At 48.1% G+C, this 15,013-nt stretch overlaps 1 protein-coding gene across 4 annotated transcripts; it reads left to right on the plus strand.

The window, feature by feature from the left end:
- The first annotated feature begins 3,719 nt into the window (after positions 1-3,719).
- ANXA4 (annexin A4) lies at positions 3,720-14,877 on the plus strand. Of its 4 annotated transcripts, XM_087762810.1 has the most exons (14): positions 3,720-3,920; positions 4,021-4,116; positions 8,016-8,072; positions 9,016-9,091; positions 9,316-9,410; positions 9,690-9,803; positions 9,972-10,062; positions 10,555-10,634; positions 11,040-11,096; positions 11,560-11,653; positions 12,157-12,252; positions 12,693-12,751; positions 13,089-13,211; positions 13,479-14,877. In XM_087762810.1, exons 3-14 carry the CDS (start codon positions 8,070-8,072, stop codon positions 13,536-13,538), a joined length of 948 nt encoding a protein of 315 aa, XP_087618936.1. In that variant the 5' UTR covers positions 3,720-3,920; positions 4,021-4,116; positions 8,016-8,069; the 3' UTR covers positions 13,539-14,877. The 4 variants fall into 4 exon arrangements, with proteins under 4 accessions (XP_087618936.1, XP_087618937.1, XP_009468901.1 ...); XM_087762811.1 differs by lacking the exon at positions 3,720-3,920 and having other exon boundaries at positions 4,019-4,116; XM_009470626.2 differs by lacking the exons at positions 3,720-3,920; positions 4,021-4,116 and adding an exon at positions 4,324-4,634.
- Positions 14,878-15,013: the final 136 nt, after the last annotated feature.

Here is a 15,013-nt window from a genome sequence, read left to right on the forward strand (position 1 = left end):
CGGAGCTGGCAAATGCCCTAAGGCCTGAGGCTTAAATTATATCGATTAGCCTTGATAGTGGGGGGGTTGTTTGAGACAAAGTTGTTAGATTTGTACAAACTGTGATGTGAACGCAATTGTAGTATATATAGCCCATCTCTTGTCCCTAATGTAAACAGGCTATACCACGACAAGCAGCGTAGTTCTGATTGCGCCGCATCCATGGCAAGTGCTGTCCTCCCAGCGAGTGAAGGGAAGGGCTTATCAAGGCCGGGCAGCCCTGGCCCGCGTGAAGACGCCTGCGCACCTTCTGCCGCAGCCTGTGCCTCGAGCTCTGCCGGGATGTTACAGCTGGCCTGTTCTCCCCAGTTCGGTTTGAACAGTGGAAGGTGAGACAACACAAGCAACCAGGATCAAGAGCAAGCAAATTGTACGGCTGCCAGGGGCTGTTTTGAAGGGAAAAGGGGCACCCCACAAGTGCCTCGCCATCTTCACAGCCCCACTACAGCGGTGCCTGCTGACTCCGGTCCCCTTTGGATGGCGTTCATGAACACGGGCAGCTGACGAAGCTGTCAAACAACCAATGGCCCAGGACTGTTGGCCTTCCCTGCTGCTTATAGCTTTAGTTAATAAAAGAAAACAGTAGACTGGGCTCATGGCCAAGCGCAGCCTTAAATTCCTCTGTACGAGAAAGGCAGAGTGTGGGGGTATTTCTGAGACAGCATCAACACAGCATATGCTGTGGGACAGCAGCGTGGCAAGCACCGAGAGTGGTAGCAACCGAGACTGTTAGAGCTGTCACTGTTAGAAACTGTAACAGCCTTCAGGATCTCCTCTTGTGCGCCTGCCTGCGGAACACGCCAGCTTCCCTGTCTTAAAAATCTTGTAATTGAAGCACACTTGAAATGGGGAGTTTGACTCCTGACTTTTTCATACAGCTGCTTGTTGCTATCTCCCCTTACAGCTTATTTTCTAAGGCATGTAGACCACCATGTCTAGGTGGTCTCTTGTTTTAAATGCACCTTAGGTTAGAGGGATTTTTCCCCAATCAGTTCTGCTCCTCTGTTCTTTCTTGGCCCTATGTGACACATACATTCATGTAATCAGCCCGGGTCGATCTAGAGAGCCCTTGACTTGCATAGCAGCGTGGGTACGCTATGCTCAGGGCTTTGTAAAGTCCTGGCTGGAGTGCTGCACGTTCCCCTGGGAATACTGACTGTGTAAAAACAGGGGTTCTAATGGTTATGGTAAGTAAGAGCGAAGAACACCTTGATTTCTTACATGAATTGGAATATTTCGGTCTCCCCACCTCTACTAAATACTGCTTACCTATTTCTGGGAGCGTTTGTCACCGTCCTTCTTCTCTTTGTGTTAAAAGGGCTTCACTGAAAGGACAGAGCAAAAGCTTCAGGCTGGCTCTTCCCCAGGTCTTCCCTGAAACACCGCTGTTCCTACACCAAGGCTACCTCTGATCTGTGGAAATGGACGTTTTATCTTACGCAGTGCTGAACTGGAGGTAAGGAGACATCCTTGCTCGGTGTGTGAAAAGGACCCCTGTATCTCTGCAGTGAGTCCTAATAGCTGCAGTTAACTTTGTGATTGATCTGATATTAAGATCTAGAATGTGAGAATTCTTTACCCTCTTACGAGCACATGAAAATCAGTGCTTGAGAAAAGCAAGCGCTGGTTTTCAGCCTCCACCCTAACCTCAGCTGCCGGCTGCTATGGAGACCGGAGCCTAACAGCATTGCAACACAGCTCTGACGGCACTTGTGTAACAGTTGAATAACCCCATTTTCAGGGGCTGCTGACTGCAAACTGCTGGTGCTCAGCTATAAAAATGAGCATTCCCTTAGGAGCTTCCTGAAAACACCTGCATAATTCCCAGAGGCCCAAATTCTGGCCCCCAATTAAATCTGTGGGAGTCTGGCTAAGGACTTTACTAGTGCCAGGATTTGGACCTCCGTGAATGAAGTGAGGCTGCTTCTCTCAGCTAAAGGCAGGTACCTGCTAATCAAATGCCACACTGGAAATCTCTCCTTCCAGCACTGGGCTCCTCTGCTCTTTGAGGAGCAAATTTAAAAGGCCATGTCCTTAGGGCAAAAACACAAATACTGCCATTTTCCAAGAGGTTCAGCTCTGTTCTTGTTGTGGGACCTAGAATAAATACCTCCTGCTTAACAGGCTGGCTGCTTGAGCTCCATTTATTTACTTAATGCACACTGCCCTGTCTTTCTGTGACCTTTAATTTTTATTTTGCCTTTTGCAGAGATGGGAGAACAGCAGGATGGAGTGGGAATACGGAACAGGTATGCACTGAGTGAAGTCTGAGTATTTGGAGAGCTTTATAACAGGGGGGTTAAATAATCGATGGGACAAACAGGAAATATCAGTGAAAAGAAAAGCAATGTACTTTGTCACTGTACACTGATAGGAACTGTGGGCTTGTCCATTACTGTCCCTCTTCTGATGTGAGGCCAGCGAAGCTATGCTAGGCAGTGCTTCAGGCTGGGGATATTTCAGGATAGCCATAGCCTTACCATCCCTTAAGAGCTGAAAGCTGAGCAGGCCCTAGACGAAGGGCTCCTGGAGAGAGAAAGCTTTGTCTCCTGAACCTTATATAGGAAATTTCTCCTACAGCAACAACCCCTCGCCTTCCCGAAGGGAGCAGCTCCTGTAGCAAGGTACAACAGGGTTCAGACAACCATTGCCCTAAATCCCCCATCCTTCCATCCGCCTTCCAGAGAAGCTCGGCTAATTCTCAGCAGGGTCAGAAGCTTTTGTACTTTGTATTTTTTTTTCCCCTTTCCGGTTCAAATAATCGTGATTATCTGAACCAGATGGCTACGGAGCCAGCATCCATAACCAGACACGATTATAGGGAACTTGGCTGTGTGTTGGGTCAGGATCTGGCTTCTGAATGGACTACAATTACGTGACTAATTCTGGATGGCCAAAAACATCCACACAAACACTTTGCATCTTCAAGTATTCCTCCCTCCTCCCTACTTGGAGCCTCTCCCGGGGGGAAAGAAAAGGTTAAATTATGCAAATGATGAATGGCAGGATTGGTGCAATGTTTAAAGGTTAAATAACTTCCAAAGAAGATAACTTATTGTCTAGAATAATTACTGTTGTGTATACCATTGACTTCAGTGTCAGAGCCATCCAGTCCTTGGGGTTGAAGAGGCTGGAAAGCAAATAGAAGAATGAAGCTTTTGAAAATATGCAGGCTAAAAAAATCAGAGGCAACGTAAGATGGAGAAACACAGCAGTTCTCCTGCTGGTGGATTAAAATGAGCGGGTATGGGCCCAGAGCAGGAGGCAGCTGACGTGAGAGGAAGGGATGAGAATGGAAACTTTAACAGATGTAGGAAAAAGAAGAGTTTCTCCTTAGTGACTGTTGATAATGGGTACTAGTCCACACTGAACCCTGGCTGGGGTAAAGTGCCAGATTTTGCAAGGAAAGAGACGCTGCAATGGAAAAGGCGAGTGCTTGTGGCTTGAACCCTGTTTTTCTGTTACCCTCGGCTCAACGTCCCCCCGCATCAGCAGGGAGTGAGTAGATGCTGGCCCGCTGGCCCCTGCGGGGTTGTTTTTGGGAGACGGAGCTGCAGTGGGAGCTATAATAAGCCAGCTGTACAGACATGCTCACTGGAGCACAGCCTGCATTCATCCGAGCTGCCAAATTTAGGTCTCTTCCAGCAAAAGAGCATGTGCAAAGAGGCACAGGGATGAGATACAACTGTCACACGAGCTGGAAAAAAGAACCGGAGAGGGTTGATTTACCCATTATAATAACTGTACTTTTGGCATCGGAGGAGACCAAAGTCCCTGAGGATAAACACAGTGAAGACAAGATATGTATTATTGCAAGGTTGATTTCCCTCTGTCAGCCTCATGAGCTTGTCCAAGGCTGACCCTGGCAGCGTCACATCGGGGTAAAACTGAAGTCCCTTTGCCTGAAGTGTTTTGACTTGAGGGTGGTGCCATTTATTAGGGCAAAAATAATCATCTTTATGAAAATAATCGTTCTTTCAGAAATCACGGTTGTTTGTCATGCAAAGTTCTTAGACAAGGGGGATCGATGCTGAAGACCTGGAGAGGTGCTGTGGGAGCAAAGGAGACAAAATAGAGGTAAGAAATCCCCACAAACAACACGGCGGGAGGAAGAGGACTTCTTGCTCACGGCTGTTGCAGCCTGTGGGCTCCACGCCGTCGTCCCCCTCGCTCCCCCCTTGGGTATGCCTTTTTACACGACAGCATAAAGCGAGACATCAGACGCTGGCTGGGGGCTGCGGTCAGAGAGACCCTCTGTTCCCAGAGATTTTACAGGCAAGGCTGGGGAGCAGGGCAGCCCTCCGAGCCTGCCAGGCCACCTTTCCTTGCAAGGACCTCTGTGTAAATCCAAATGGGCATTTCCTAAATGTGCGCGAGGCTTGCTGGGGAATCTCTGCCTGCTCTGGATTACAACCAACTGTTTACGGAAGGGCAGAGGAGGGGAGCAGGGCTGGATCGCCTTCCTGGCAGGCGTTGGAGAAAAGCTGCTTTGCGCCAGCGAGTCCCACCCCGCTCCAGGGCGGGGACTTGGCCATCCAGGGCAAGCGGAGCAAAGCTCGCCTCATCCCTGCCAAGGCACCCGCTGGGGACAGCAGGTGAGTGCCACGCGAACAGGGGTGTCCCCTTTGGCATGGGGAAGGGGTTGCATGGCTAGAGGTGCCTGGGAAGATGCCAAGCACCGTCCCCGCTCGCCAGACCGCAGCGGCTGGTAGTGCGGCTGTGCGGGAGCGGGACAGCCCTTGGCTGGGCGGACGCCTCGTCGGGGCCACGGTGCCAAGGCGGTAGGGCATTGGGGCAGCCCTGGGGGGTGCGGGCCCGGGGTGAGGAAGGACGGGGAGGCAGGTTGTGGGAAGGAGGAAGATGGCCGACTCTTCCCAGACACAGGTAGCGCAGGTTTTGCTTCCTATTTCTGCCGTGCCCCGTGGCCAAGCTGGCACGTCCTCCCCGCGGGATGCTGGAGCGTGGAGGGCACGGCAGGGCGCTTGTGGAGCCGCTTTGGGTGGGCGCACGGGCTGAATTGAGGAGCACAAGGCTCTGCTAACTCAGTATTATATTTTTATTCCTTTTGAGGGCAGTGGCCAGGCAAAGGTCATCATGTGGGAGGTGCTGGGATGTTTCAGCTGGCTCGGGGCTGGCCAGCAGAAGGGAGATCCTTTCCCGAGCTGCAAATCAGGCTGGGATCAGGGTCAGTCACCCCGCTAGGAGCCCCAGACCGACCCCGGGGCACTCTGCCTCCCGGAGGCACAGCCGGCTGTGGGGCGAGCAGGCTGTACCCAGCACGCTGGAAACAGCTGGCGGTGGCAGAGCCACGGAAAAGCTGATCTGGCGCAGGGTGCAGGTTTGTGTTTGAGTAAACGTGCACCGAATGAAAGAACTAGTTGAACAAGTCCAATGTTTGCCTCGCAAGGGGATGGGTCGCAAAATGGTGGTTTTCCACTCCGGATCCTAGGTATAGGATTGGCAACAGGTCTATGAGCTCAAACTTGGAAAAAAAAAACCACCAAACCTGTGTTTATATCCTGTTAAGCTGTTGGGGCTTTGCTTGCCGGGAGCTGTGTGCGCGCTGTGCACAGTCAGGAAAACTTGATTCAGAACAAGCCTAGATTTGAGTTCGCCATCACACACGATAGTTTCAGATGTTTTCTGATAAATGAAATTTATTCTGGATTCAGCTTTTAGAGGACATTGGTGTGGACTTATAAGTGCCTGGTTAGGCAATAAAGCCTGCCAGGAAAAGGTCATCCATGGAAAACGTGAATAATGGGAGGGACGCCTCGTATACCTGCACGCTGTCATCTGGCCACAGTGTTTTGAGCCTGTTCTATGCCAGGTTTACTGGATCAGCTAGCTCAGGCCTTTATTCTGGGATGAAGCAACTAGCATCAGGACAGGGATTAGCCAGGGCACTTTAGCACTTGCTAGCTGCCTCTTTGCATGCATAGAGTTCGAAATTGCACGCAAATTCGAGTTGCGTGCATTCTTCGAAACACGGAGTTGCGTTGCTCCTATCCTGAAGCTGGTTTTCCCCATTTGAGCTGCAGGCCAGGAACTGCGCTAAGCTGCAGAGCGCTGGCAAATCTGACTGAGCAATTATTTTCTCTCTCTACTAGCAAAAGGTGTGGCTAGGAGAGTTTTATTCATCTAATGCCCCAGCCTGAGCTGTTCATGGGGACACCTTCACCTGTGAAAGGGAGCAAGAGGGTTACAGGGGCAGGGACCATTGCTGGAGAACCTGGCTGGACTGCTGAGCACTTCCACCTGTAACTTCCAGGGCTCGTTTCTTGGGGCACCACACACAGAAATACACTGGGAACAAAACAGCGTTTGCAGATTGCGTGGGGTTAGTGCTGCTGCCTTTTGCAGTGCTCTACTCTTTGTATTCCCAGTGACATTTAAGCTGGGTGAAGAAATTGAAATCTTGCAGTCAATATTCAATGTGACATTTCTGTTGTAATTTGATATTGCAGGAGCATTTGCCCTGAATCCAGTACACACAACCTTTCCTCATGCTTTGGTTTCTTTCTGCCAGCTCTTTTGCATTAAGAATTTTTCTGCCTCCCACCCTTTTTTCCTTGTTTACTGACCTTTCTTTTGCCCTCTAAACCAGCCTGTCTAATATTCCTGCTTCTGTGTACAAACCAACTGAATGGTAAAACTGCATCAGAAAAACATCTGTGAAATTCGAAGCCATTATTTAGTGCCTGGCTAAAGCAAGCAAAGTTGGCTTTATATTTCTGTAAAAGAGCAGAGATGACTTTTCTGAGGTCTAGGTCATAATTTGACCACGGAAGTCTATAATCAGATGAAAGAAAGCAAACTCAACACTCGTAATTTCCCATATGCTGCCTGATTGCACAGGGTGTAGTAACGTATAGATGATGTGGACACTCGGGAGGGCCTGTGCGTAACACATCTATGGCAAATGTCACACTGCCAGTTAACTTGCCTGAACAGCACCCTCTGATGGTGTTCCGGATTTGTAAGAGTCATGTGAAGCATGAGCAAAGGCGCTCCGGTTCTTGCACAACTGGCTGGGCTCACGGATAGCGGCTATTAAGCACCATGAGCAGGATTAAGGAGAGATGTTGTCAGCCACCGGCGTCACTGCTTCGACTTCAGGGCTTTAATGCGAGAACCTCAGCTCGTGCTGTATTGAACTGGAGTTGCAGGGAAGTGAACCTTGTCTTAGTACCTGACATCCTGTCAACTGACCAGGGATGTGGGAAAATACTCTGGGTGCGTTCGTGCATAGGCCCTATGCATGAAAACAAAATTATGAGCAGAAAAAATAACCCTGGGGAGATGGCAAGTAAGCTATATTTTTTTTTTTTTTGAGGGCTTTAATAGTCAGTTAAAACTGCAGGCCTACACGGAATTACACATTGCACCAAACTGAGGAGATGTTGAATACAGCAGAGGGAAAATAATTCTCCTGTCCCAGTCTTCAAGTGAGGTTATCCTTTGCATGCTCATCGACACCTTGATGTTGTCCCTGCCTCCCAGGGAGCAGCTGTGAAGGCTGTTGGGACTCTGCGGGCACCCTCACCCTAATTCACCCTCAGGCTCCCCCCTGGCAAGGTCAAAGCCATGTGTTTTGAAGGGCACGGGAATCAAGTCTATTTTCTTTGCTCCCAGGACACCACTGTCTGCTTCTCCTTGTAGCCTCAGCCAGGCTGTCACACTAGCAATAGAAAAGAAATTTCTTAAATTACTAATGCTAATCACTGCTTGTGCACCACATCCCTCCTTCAGGCAGGGCGAACACCCTGGCCCTGTGCTGTTGCAAGCGGGCCTTTGTTCGTGCAGTGAAAAGCAGGACTGGAAACTCGGGGATGCTGCTATGGGTGTTCAGTAGGGCTGTTCAAGTGTTGCTTTTAGTCCTCGGAGAAATTAGATGGTTACTTAACCAGCCCCATTAAAGTATATTCTATTAATTATTTGCTAGAAAACTGAACGCTCCCTGTTTTTTATTACAGTTGTCTAACTGCCTGGGGAGTCAGACAATAAGAGATTGACCAAATACGAGGGCGATGGTGAGTGTGCATGTTTTCTGTACCATGCTGTGCCAAGCACTTGCTCTGATCAGATAAACGTGGGGAGCGTAGCTCAGATAAGGACGCAGCAGGAAGAACGCTGTCACTGTCTGTCCCTTTGGGGGGGGTGAGTTTATCGCTTCTCTCTGCTTCCTCATGCTAGAGAACAACGACCCACGCATACGGGCTTTTCCATTTGGGGAGTTAATGGAAAATCCGATCAGATATTAGTTCAAAGAGCACGAATTTCTCCAGATAAATTTCCTGGGCGTATTATTCTTTCCAGGTTCAACCTGCAAGGTAGCCATTTATATGGTAGCTATCCCTGTGCCTGTTTCAGAAAGCCTAACCTACCTGAATGTTAAGCAGTGTTTTGATGACGATTTTCATGGGAACAGAGAGAGCTTTGTAAGAGACAGCGTAGTCCCCCAGAAATGGCACTGGACAGCAGGCAGGAGAAACCTGTTTGTGAACCGCTGTTTTGAGCGAAACACTGCACTCCCTGGTGCATTATTTTACAGAATGATGGTCCTTGGCTGCTCTTGGAGAAGTCAGGAATAGGGCCTTGATGGGAACAGCTTCTCCTGTGATTTACATGGAAAACTGCTGGGAAGAAGCCCCAGCTGGACTGAACAGAGATGTCAGGCTGCTTGCCATTATTTAATTGGAAACCAGTTACTCCATGGGCAGCTATATGAAGATATTTTCTCCTTTTAGTTGTGTCCCTGTGGCTTATTTCTTATGTGGCTGGGAAGTCCCTCTAGAACAAACTTTCTCTTTAGGGTAGGATGGAAGCCTGATATAAAATCACTCATGTTTGGTGGGTGGACTTTACTTGCTGTCACTGTGTTTGCATCTTTTGAAGTATTTTTTCTAATTCGACTCTACTGTATGTATGTATCACTTGAGTTTGCCTTTGGTAACTCCTCTCCTGTGGCTTTAGGCAACAATCAAGGGGGTCTCCAGTTTCAGTGCGGAGCAAGAAGCACAGGCACTAAGGAAGGCTATGAAGGGATTTGGTAAGTTGGTCTCCCTCCACTGTTAAACCCTCTGTTTTTCCCCTTGAGCATTGGGAACGTTTTGTCTGGTGGTTTATTAGAGGGGAAGTCTAGCCATTTGCATTGCCCCACTGGCAGGTTGGGTAAGGAACAGAAGGCAGCTGATGGCACGCTCTGGACAAGACCAGAGCATGCTTCCAGTTCTTGTGCAAGCAGCCTGACTGGTTTCCATTGTTTTTTTCCAGGCACAGATGAAGATGCCATCATCGAGACCTTGACCAAACTAAACGTTTCCCAACGTCAGCAAGTTCTGATCACCTATAAAAGCAGTATTGGCAGGGTAGGTGGTCTTCAGAGATTAGTGACTGTGGCTTTAACTGGGAGATGCAGACAATTTTGGGGTTATATCGCTTGGGTGAAACGTGAACAACATCCTAGTCTCCGTGACAGTAAGGTTAGCACAATCTTTCCTTGGCCAAGTTTATTTTGGTCTTGCTCACTTCAGAGCAACTGTTCGTCCAAGGAGGGCTGGAGCACGAAGAAAAGTGGTGAATGAGTTCTTTCTGTCCCCAAAGGCTGTACCTTCTCCCAACTCCTCTCTCTTCTCTCTGTCTTCCAGGATTTGATTGATGACCTGAAGTCTGAGCTGAGTGGGAATTTTGAAAGGGTCATCATTGGTATGATGACTCCTACCACCACGTACGACGTGCATGAACTGCGGAGGGCTATGAAGGTTCAGAAATCTTCCTTTTACGTTGCTTAAGTTCTGATCAACTTAGTATGATATGGCATAATTATACCTTTATTATTAATTTTTTATTATTAACTTATTAAAAAATCCTAGTTGCACATCAAAACAGTTGTCATTATAATCTTGGATCTTGTCTTTGCAATTCCCTAGGGTGGAGGAACAGATGAAGGTTGCCTGATTGAAATTCTGGCTTCTCGCACGAACGAAGAGATTCGGCGCATTAATGAGAACTACAAACTTCGTATGTAGTGCAAACTGCAAGCCATTATCGTGCTGTCTGAAAAGCCACTTGTGTGTATGCATGGACATGTGCAGAGGAAGGAGGGGGGTCTGTTAGCCTTAAAATGTGACAAGTCGGCCAAAACAGCTATTGCCATTTGTCCAGAGAGAACCTCTGAATTAAACGGGTGTCAACAGCAGGACTGCCAACAGCCTCAAGGATTAGAATTTCACCCAAAACTGAATCGGTGTAAATAAAACGGGATGGGGTGGTTATGTGTATCAGTTGGGTGTCTGTCCCTGTCTGGATCTATTGCCAGTATTATACTGGCTGTACTTCCTAATTTTGGCCTGTAGCACTAAATATGATGGCTGGACTGCTATGATGATGTTTAGAGCCCTGAGCACAGTTATATACTTACCTAGCTTGCGGCTGGCAAACGTTGTGGACAAACGGTGTCCAGGTGGTGGACCTGTTACTAACAGATGTCAAATGTGTGTGTGCCCTTGCTAGAATATGGCCGTACCCTTGAGGAGGACATTGTCTCTGACACATCTTCCATGTTTCGAAGAGTCCTTGTGTCCCTCGCGACAGTAAGTCCAGGCTAAGGGAAATGGGGATGAATCCTCCTGTTGCTGATGGACACGCCTCCGACTTCAGTGATGAGGTGTTTCAGGCTGGCTTTTGTTTCACTTATCTTGCATTTCGCCTCGCCTGCATTTCACACCCAGCTTTTGCAGGGAGAGGAGTCTGACTCTGGGTATGCGTTAATGCCATGTGCTCTTTTTAAAATGGCCCAGTTAAAGTGGATTGCTGCTCACTTCAAAAGGAAGCACAGACCACATCTGAGCCATATTTCGCTGTATTTGTAAGCTACTATTCAATGTTAAGGATCCCATTAGGCCTCTCCAGTAACTTGTTTTGGATGGGGAATTTGCAGGACTTGCTTCCATTAGTTGCTCTGGTGAAATGAGTTTCTCATCCTTGTATCTCTGCAGGGAAACAGAGATGAGGGAATGTATGTGGATGAAGCCCTCGCTCAGCAAGATGCTCAGGTGTGTAGCAATTTGCTTCCTTGCAAGAACTGACTGCTCTTGTACGTGTGATGCGTGTTGAATCCTTGCTTTTTCTAGACCTCATTTTTTTCAAGGTAGAGCAGTAAGCCTGAAGCTATGCTAGACAGCAGCACCCTAGGTGAAGACCCGGGCTCTAGTCTCAGACTTGACCCTTAGAGAAGCCTCTTCGCTGTTCTGACTCAGCCGGTGAAGTGGGGGTAACGGTTCTAGCCTCCTTTGCAACTCTGTGGTGAGAGGTCTCTAGGCAGGCTGGGTATTTGGGAGGGGAGATGACATGTCAGTTGAGAGTTGCTGTGCTTGGTTAGTATTTGTTGGAAAATAGCTGTTATCTAGACAAGGCACAGGCCAGCAGTGCTCAAGCACCAAGGAAGTAAAAATCTCATGTTATGTGCACCTGCTCTTCTCAATTAGCCTTACTTTGTCTCTTCATAATGTCTTCAAGTGCCTGTATGAAGCTGGGGAGAAGAAATGGGGAACAGATGAAGTACAATTTATGGCCATCCTCTGTACACGGAACAGATGCCACCTACTAAGAGGTAGGACCCGCTGCCATGTCCTGGATTTTTTTCCTTGTTTGAGTACGAGACTTTTGTAGGAGCTTTGTACTTGTTCATTAACTGCTTGTGAACTCTTCCTGAGACAGCAGGTGTCCTAGAGCCCAGTCCCATTCAATTTTATTCCCTCCTGAGACAAAAAGGGACTTGAGAAAAACATCAGTAGGACTTGCTCCTGCCTGTAAATTGGAGATAATGAAGTGTGACTCCCATTGGGGCAGAGCTAAGCATTTAAACTGCCGTCATTAACTAGCAGTTCTTGAAAATGCTAGCAGCAGTGGTAGGCCAATTAGCAAGACAGTTGATAATTAAAGATAATTATTTCTGTGGGACAGCCCTGATTTAGCTTAGGATGTCACAATGATGGTACAATGTTCATACAGAGTATGAGGAGCTTGATCTTGCAAAGTGATCCTTGGTGGTTTACACACTGTGTGCCCTGAAGCATCTCACTCGCTCTTTTTATCCCTGACTCTTCCTCCTAGTTTTTGATCTGTACAGAGGGATTGCTGATAAGGACATAACAGACAGCATTAAATCTGAGATGTCAGGAGACCTCGAAGATGCTTTGTTAGCCGTGGGTGAGTGCCCTGCTTTTGAACTTTGTCTACAGAGTAACTTAAATAATTAGAGATATTGTACTTGCCCTCGCTGGCTGTTTACATATCTTCAGGAGGCAGATACTGTTTGCAAGCCACAGTGTTTTACTCTTTTCAGATACAATCGTGTGAGAAAGCTCTCTGCTTTATGATATTGTTTACTTTCCCAACTGATGCTTTGGTAGCTGACATTTGCTGTCAGGAAGCATTAAAGCCTTAAAGAAAATATTACTGTGCACGGAGACATCAGTTTACAGCAGGTCACTGACTGTGGATGTCTGCATTGTACTTGGGGGGTTTTGGCCCTGAATTGCATCTTTACAGAATAAACGCCTTCACTGAGAAAGTGCTGTAAAGGTTTGGAAGACCTTCTCCTTCAGTTTTTATTGACCTTAATTCTCTTGTTCTTCTCTCCCTTGCAGTAAAGTGCATGCGAAATAAACCTGCATATTTTGCTGAAAGATTGTATAAATCCATGAAGGTAAAGAGCTTTCGGTGTGAGATTGCTATTTTTGTATTTCCCTTGCCTTTCCATGCTTGAGTCAGTAGCTTGACAGCGATCATTAGATAAAGGGAAACTCTGCCGTTAACTGGGGAAAGCAAAAAAACTCTGAGCTTTTATATGGACCTCTCTTCCCTCAGGAAGCTCAGAGCAATATTCTTGCCCAGCAGCGAGCTGCTAGTGGATCACTCCACTGATGCAAAAATGCTCTGAGTAGGAACAGATCCCACAGAAGACCAAGTGATAAAACCTTTCTGTCTGTCACTGATTCATCCAAAAGGCTTTGTAGTTGTACATGGTTGGTTTCCGTCTTTAGGGCTTGGGAACAGATGACAACACGCTGATCCGAGTGATGGTGTCCCGCTCTGAAATAGATCTGCTGGATATCAGAAGGGAATTCTTGACCATGTATGGGAAATCGCTCTACTCCTTCATTAAGGTAAGCTTTTCAGTGTTGGAAACAAAGAGCTGGATTTGCTAAGCAGCTTAAAGGAGACAGGTCCCCACTCAACACCTCTTGGGTATTTTTGAGGAGCTGGAATTAAGGAGACTTTACATTTATGTACTGAAAACGTTCCTGAATGTTCTTAGTTCTTAAATCCTGAAAGAGGATACAAACGTTGCAACAAATCGTATGTGCTGGGAGGAATCCAGCCTTGTACGGAGCCGTAAAACTAACTGCGTTCCTTTGTTCTTTTCTCTCTAGGGAGACTGCTCAGGGGACTATAGGAAAGTTCTGCTCCGACTCTGTGGAGGGGAGGATTAAAGGATGCCTGGTGTGCTGCCTGGGTGATGGGAAGCTGTTCATCATAGGCATTTCTTTCTTAATTTTTCCCAAATATCTTATTCATTGCTATGAGTATTGACTGAGGTTAGTTAATGCTCTGGTTAGGTAACGGCCGTTCCGGCTGACCCTTTCGATATGCTTTTATGCTTGGAACACCCGTTTGTCTAATTGGGCTAGTAAAGCCCATCTTAAGCAGAATGCTGTAATCAAATAGATAAAAGCTAAATTATTTCCTGACAAGCTGTCCCTTTGCTGCTGCATTCACTGGCAAAAGTTATCGACTGAAGCAAGCTTGGATGCAGAATGTGAGAGGCTGCACGGGGAAAATTAACCCCAGCAATGCATGGAGAGTGCAGAATGCAGACTTGCTTCAGTTTTTGCAAGATAATTAAAACACAAAGAAATCAATCGTCTAAAATACAAGCACATTTAGGTCTTAACTTGCTCTCTGTTCATGTGGAGCATTAACAGCCTTGCTGCACTTTATTTATATGTTGCCCATAGACCTGTAGGTAGGGAAGATGTCACTGGTGACATGAGAGAAACTCTCGCTGCCCTGGTTAGAGGTCAGCCCTGTATTCTTTGTCTTCCTTGACCCATGGGAGTGTAAATCATCAGGGTTATCTTACAAACCCTTCCTCTGGATAAAGCGATGTCATTAGAACAGTGCCTTTTCAGGAATGACCTGTCCCTCCTCAGCACTACCCGATGCCTTAGGCCCTTGGGCGGGGATGCCTTGTGCGGGGGTAGCGCACCAGATCCCACCAGCGCCTGCCGGTTGGGGCCCTGTGTAACGCTCCCGTTAGGGGCCGGTCTCTGCGCCTACGCCTGGCCGGGCCTCCCGCACCCACCTCTGGAAGAGGCTTTTCCCCCAGCCCCCACACCACTGCCTGGTAAGCTGAGCGTTGTTTTCACTACAGAAATATGGCTCTTATTTGGTTAGCAATTTTTTTTTTTTTAGCCGTTTGTGTATAGTCCTGTTAGGCATCACACGGAGGTTAGAATTTGGAGGCACAAACGCCGATAGGGCCTGCACCCCATTCTGTCACTCGGTTTGTTCTACACTGGGCTACTGTTGGCTTGAAGAGGAGATACCGCTGTGGTCTCCGGCAAAATCATCTGCCTGCTTGCTCTCCGCGCTGTGATGGGAGATGCGCTCCTCAGCCGTGGCGGAGGGGAGGCAGAGCTTTCTCCAGTTCCGCTGAAGCCTGCCGCTTGCCCAGGCTAACGGAGGCGCCCAGGCGGGGTTCTGTGTCCGAACGCCTCGTGTTACGGTGCCGGCTATTTACAAACGAATAAATGGTTTTTTCTTTCTGTACTTTCTGCCATGGCTGCGCATGCTGGGAGGCGTCGTGCGAAACGACCGCGGCCTGCCCCGTCGGGTGGACACCGCTCCGGGGGAAGCGGCTCCTGCCGGCTGGCGAGGGGCGAACCCGCGGGATCCCCGCACCCAC

Source organism: Nipponia nippon, unplaced genomic scaffold (genome assembly GCF_047370975.1).
Source record: "Nipponia nippon isolate SJK-2023a ecotype South Korea unplaced genomic scaffold, ASM4737097v1 scaffold_27, whole genome shotgun sequence".
Classification (NCBI taxonomy): Eukaryota; Metazoa; Chordata; class Aves; order Pelecaniformes; family Threskiornithidae; genus Nipponia; species Nipponia nippon.

Bases quoted from the DNA above. Each gene is read 5' to 3' on its own strand.
- ANXA4 (XM_087762810.1), top strand. The intron at 12,752-13,088 runs GTAAAGAGCTTT...TTCCGTCTTTAG, and splicing joins GATTGTATAAATCCATGAAG to GGCTTGGGAACAGATGACAA. The intron at 13,212-13,478 runs GTAAGCTTTTCA...TTTTCTCTCTAG, and splicing joins CGCTCTACTCCTTCATTAAG to GGAGACTGCTCAGGGGACTA.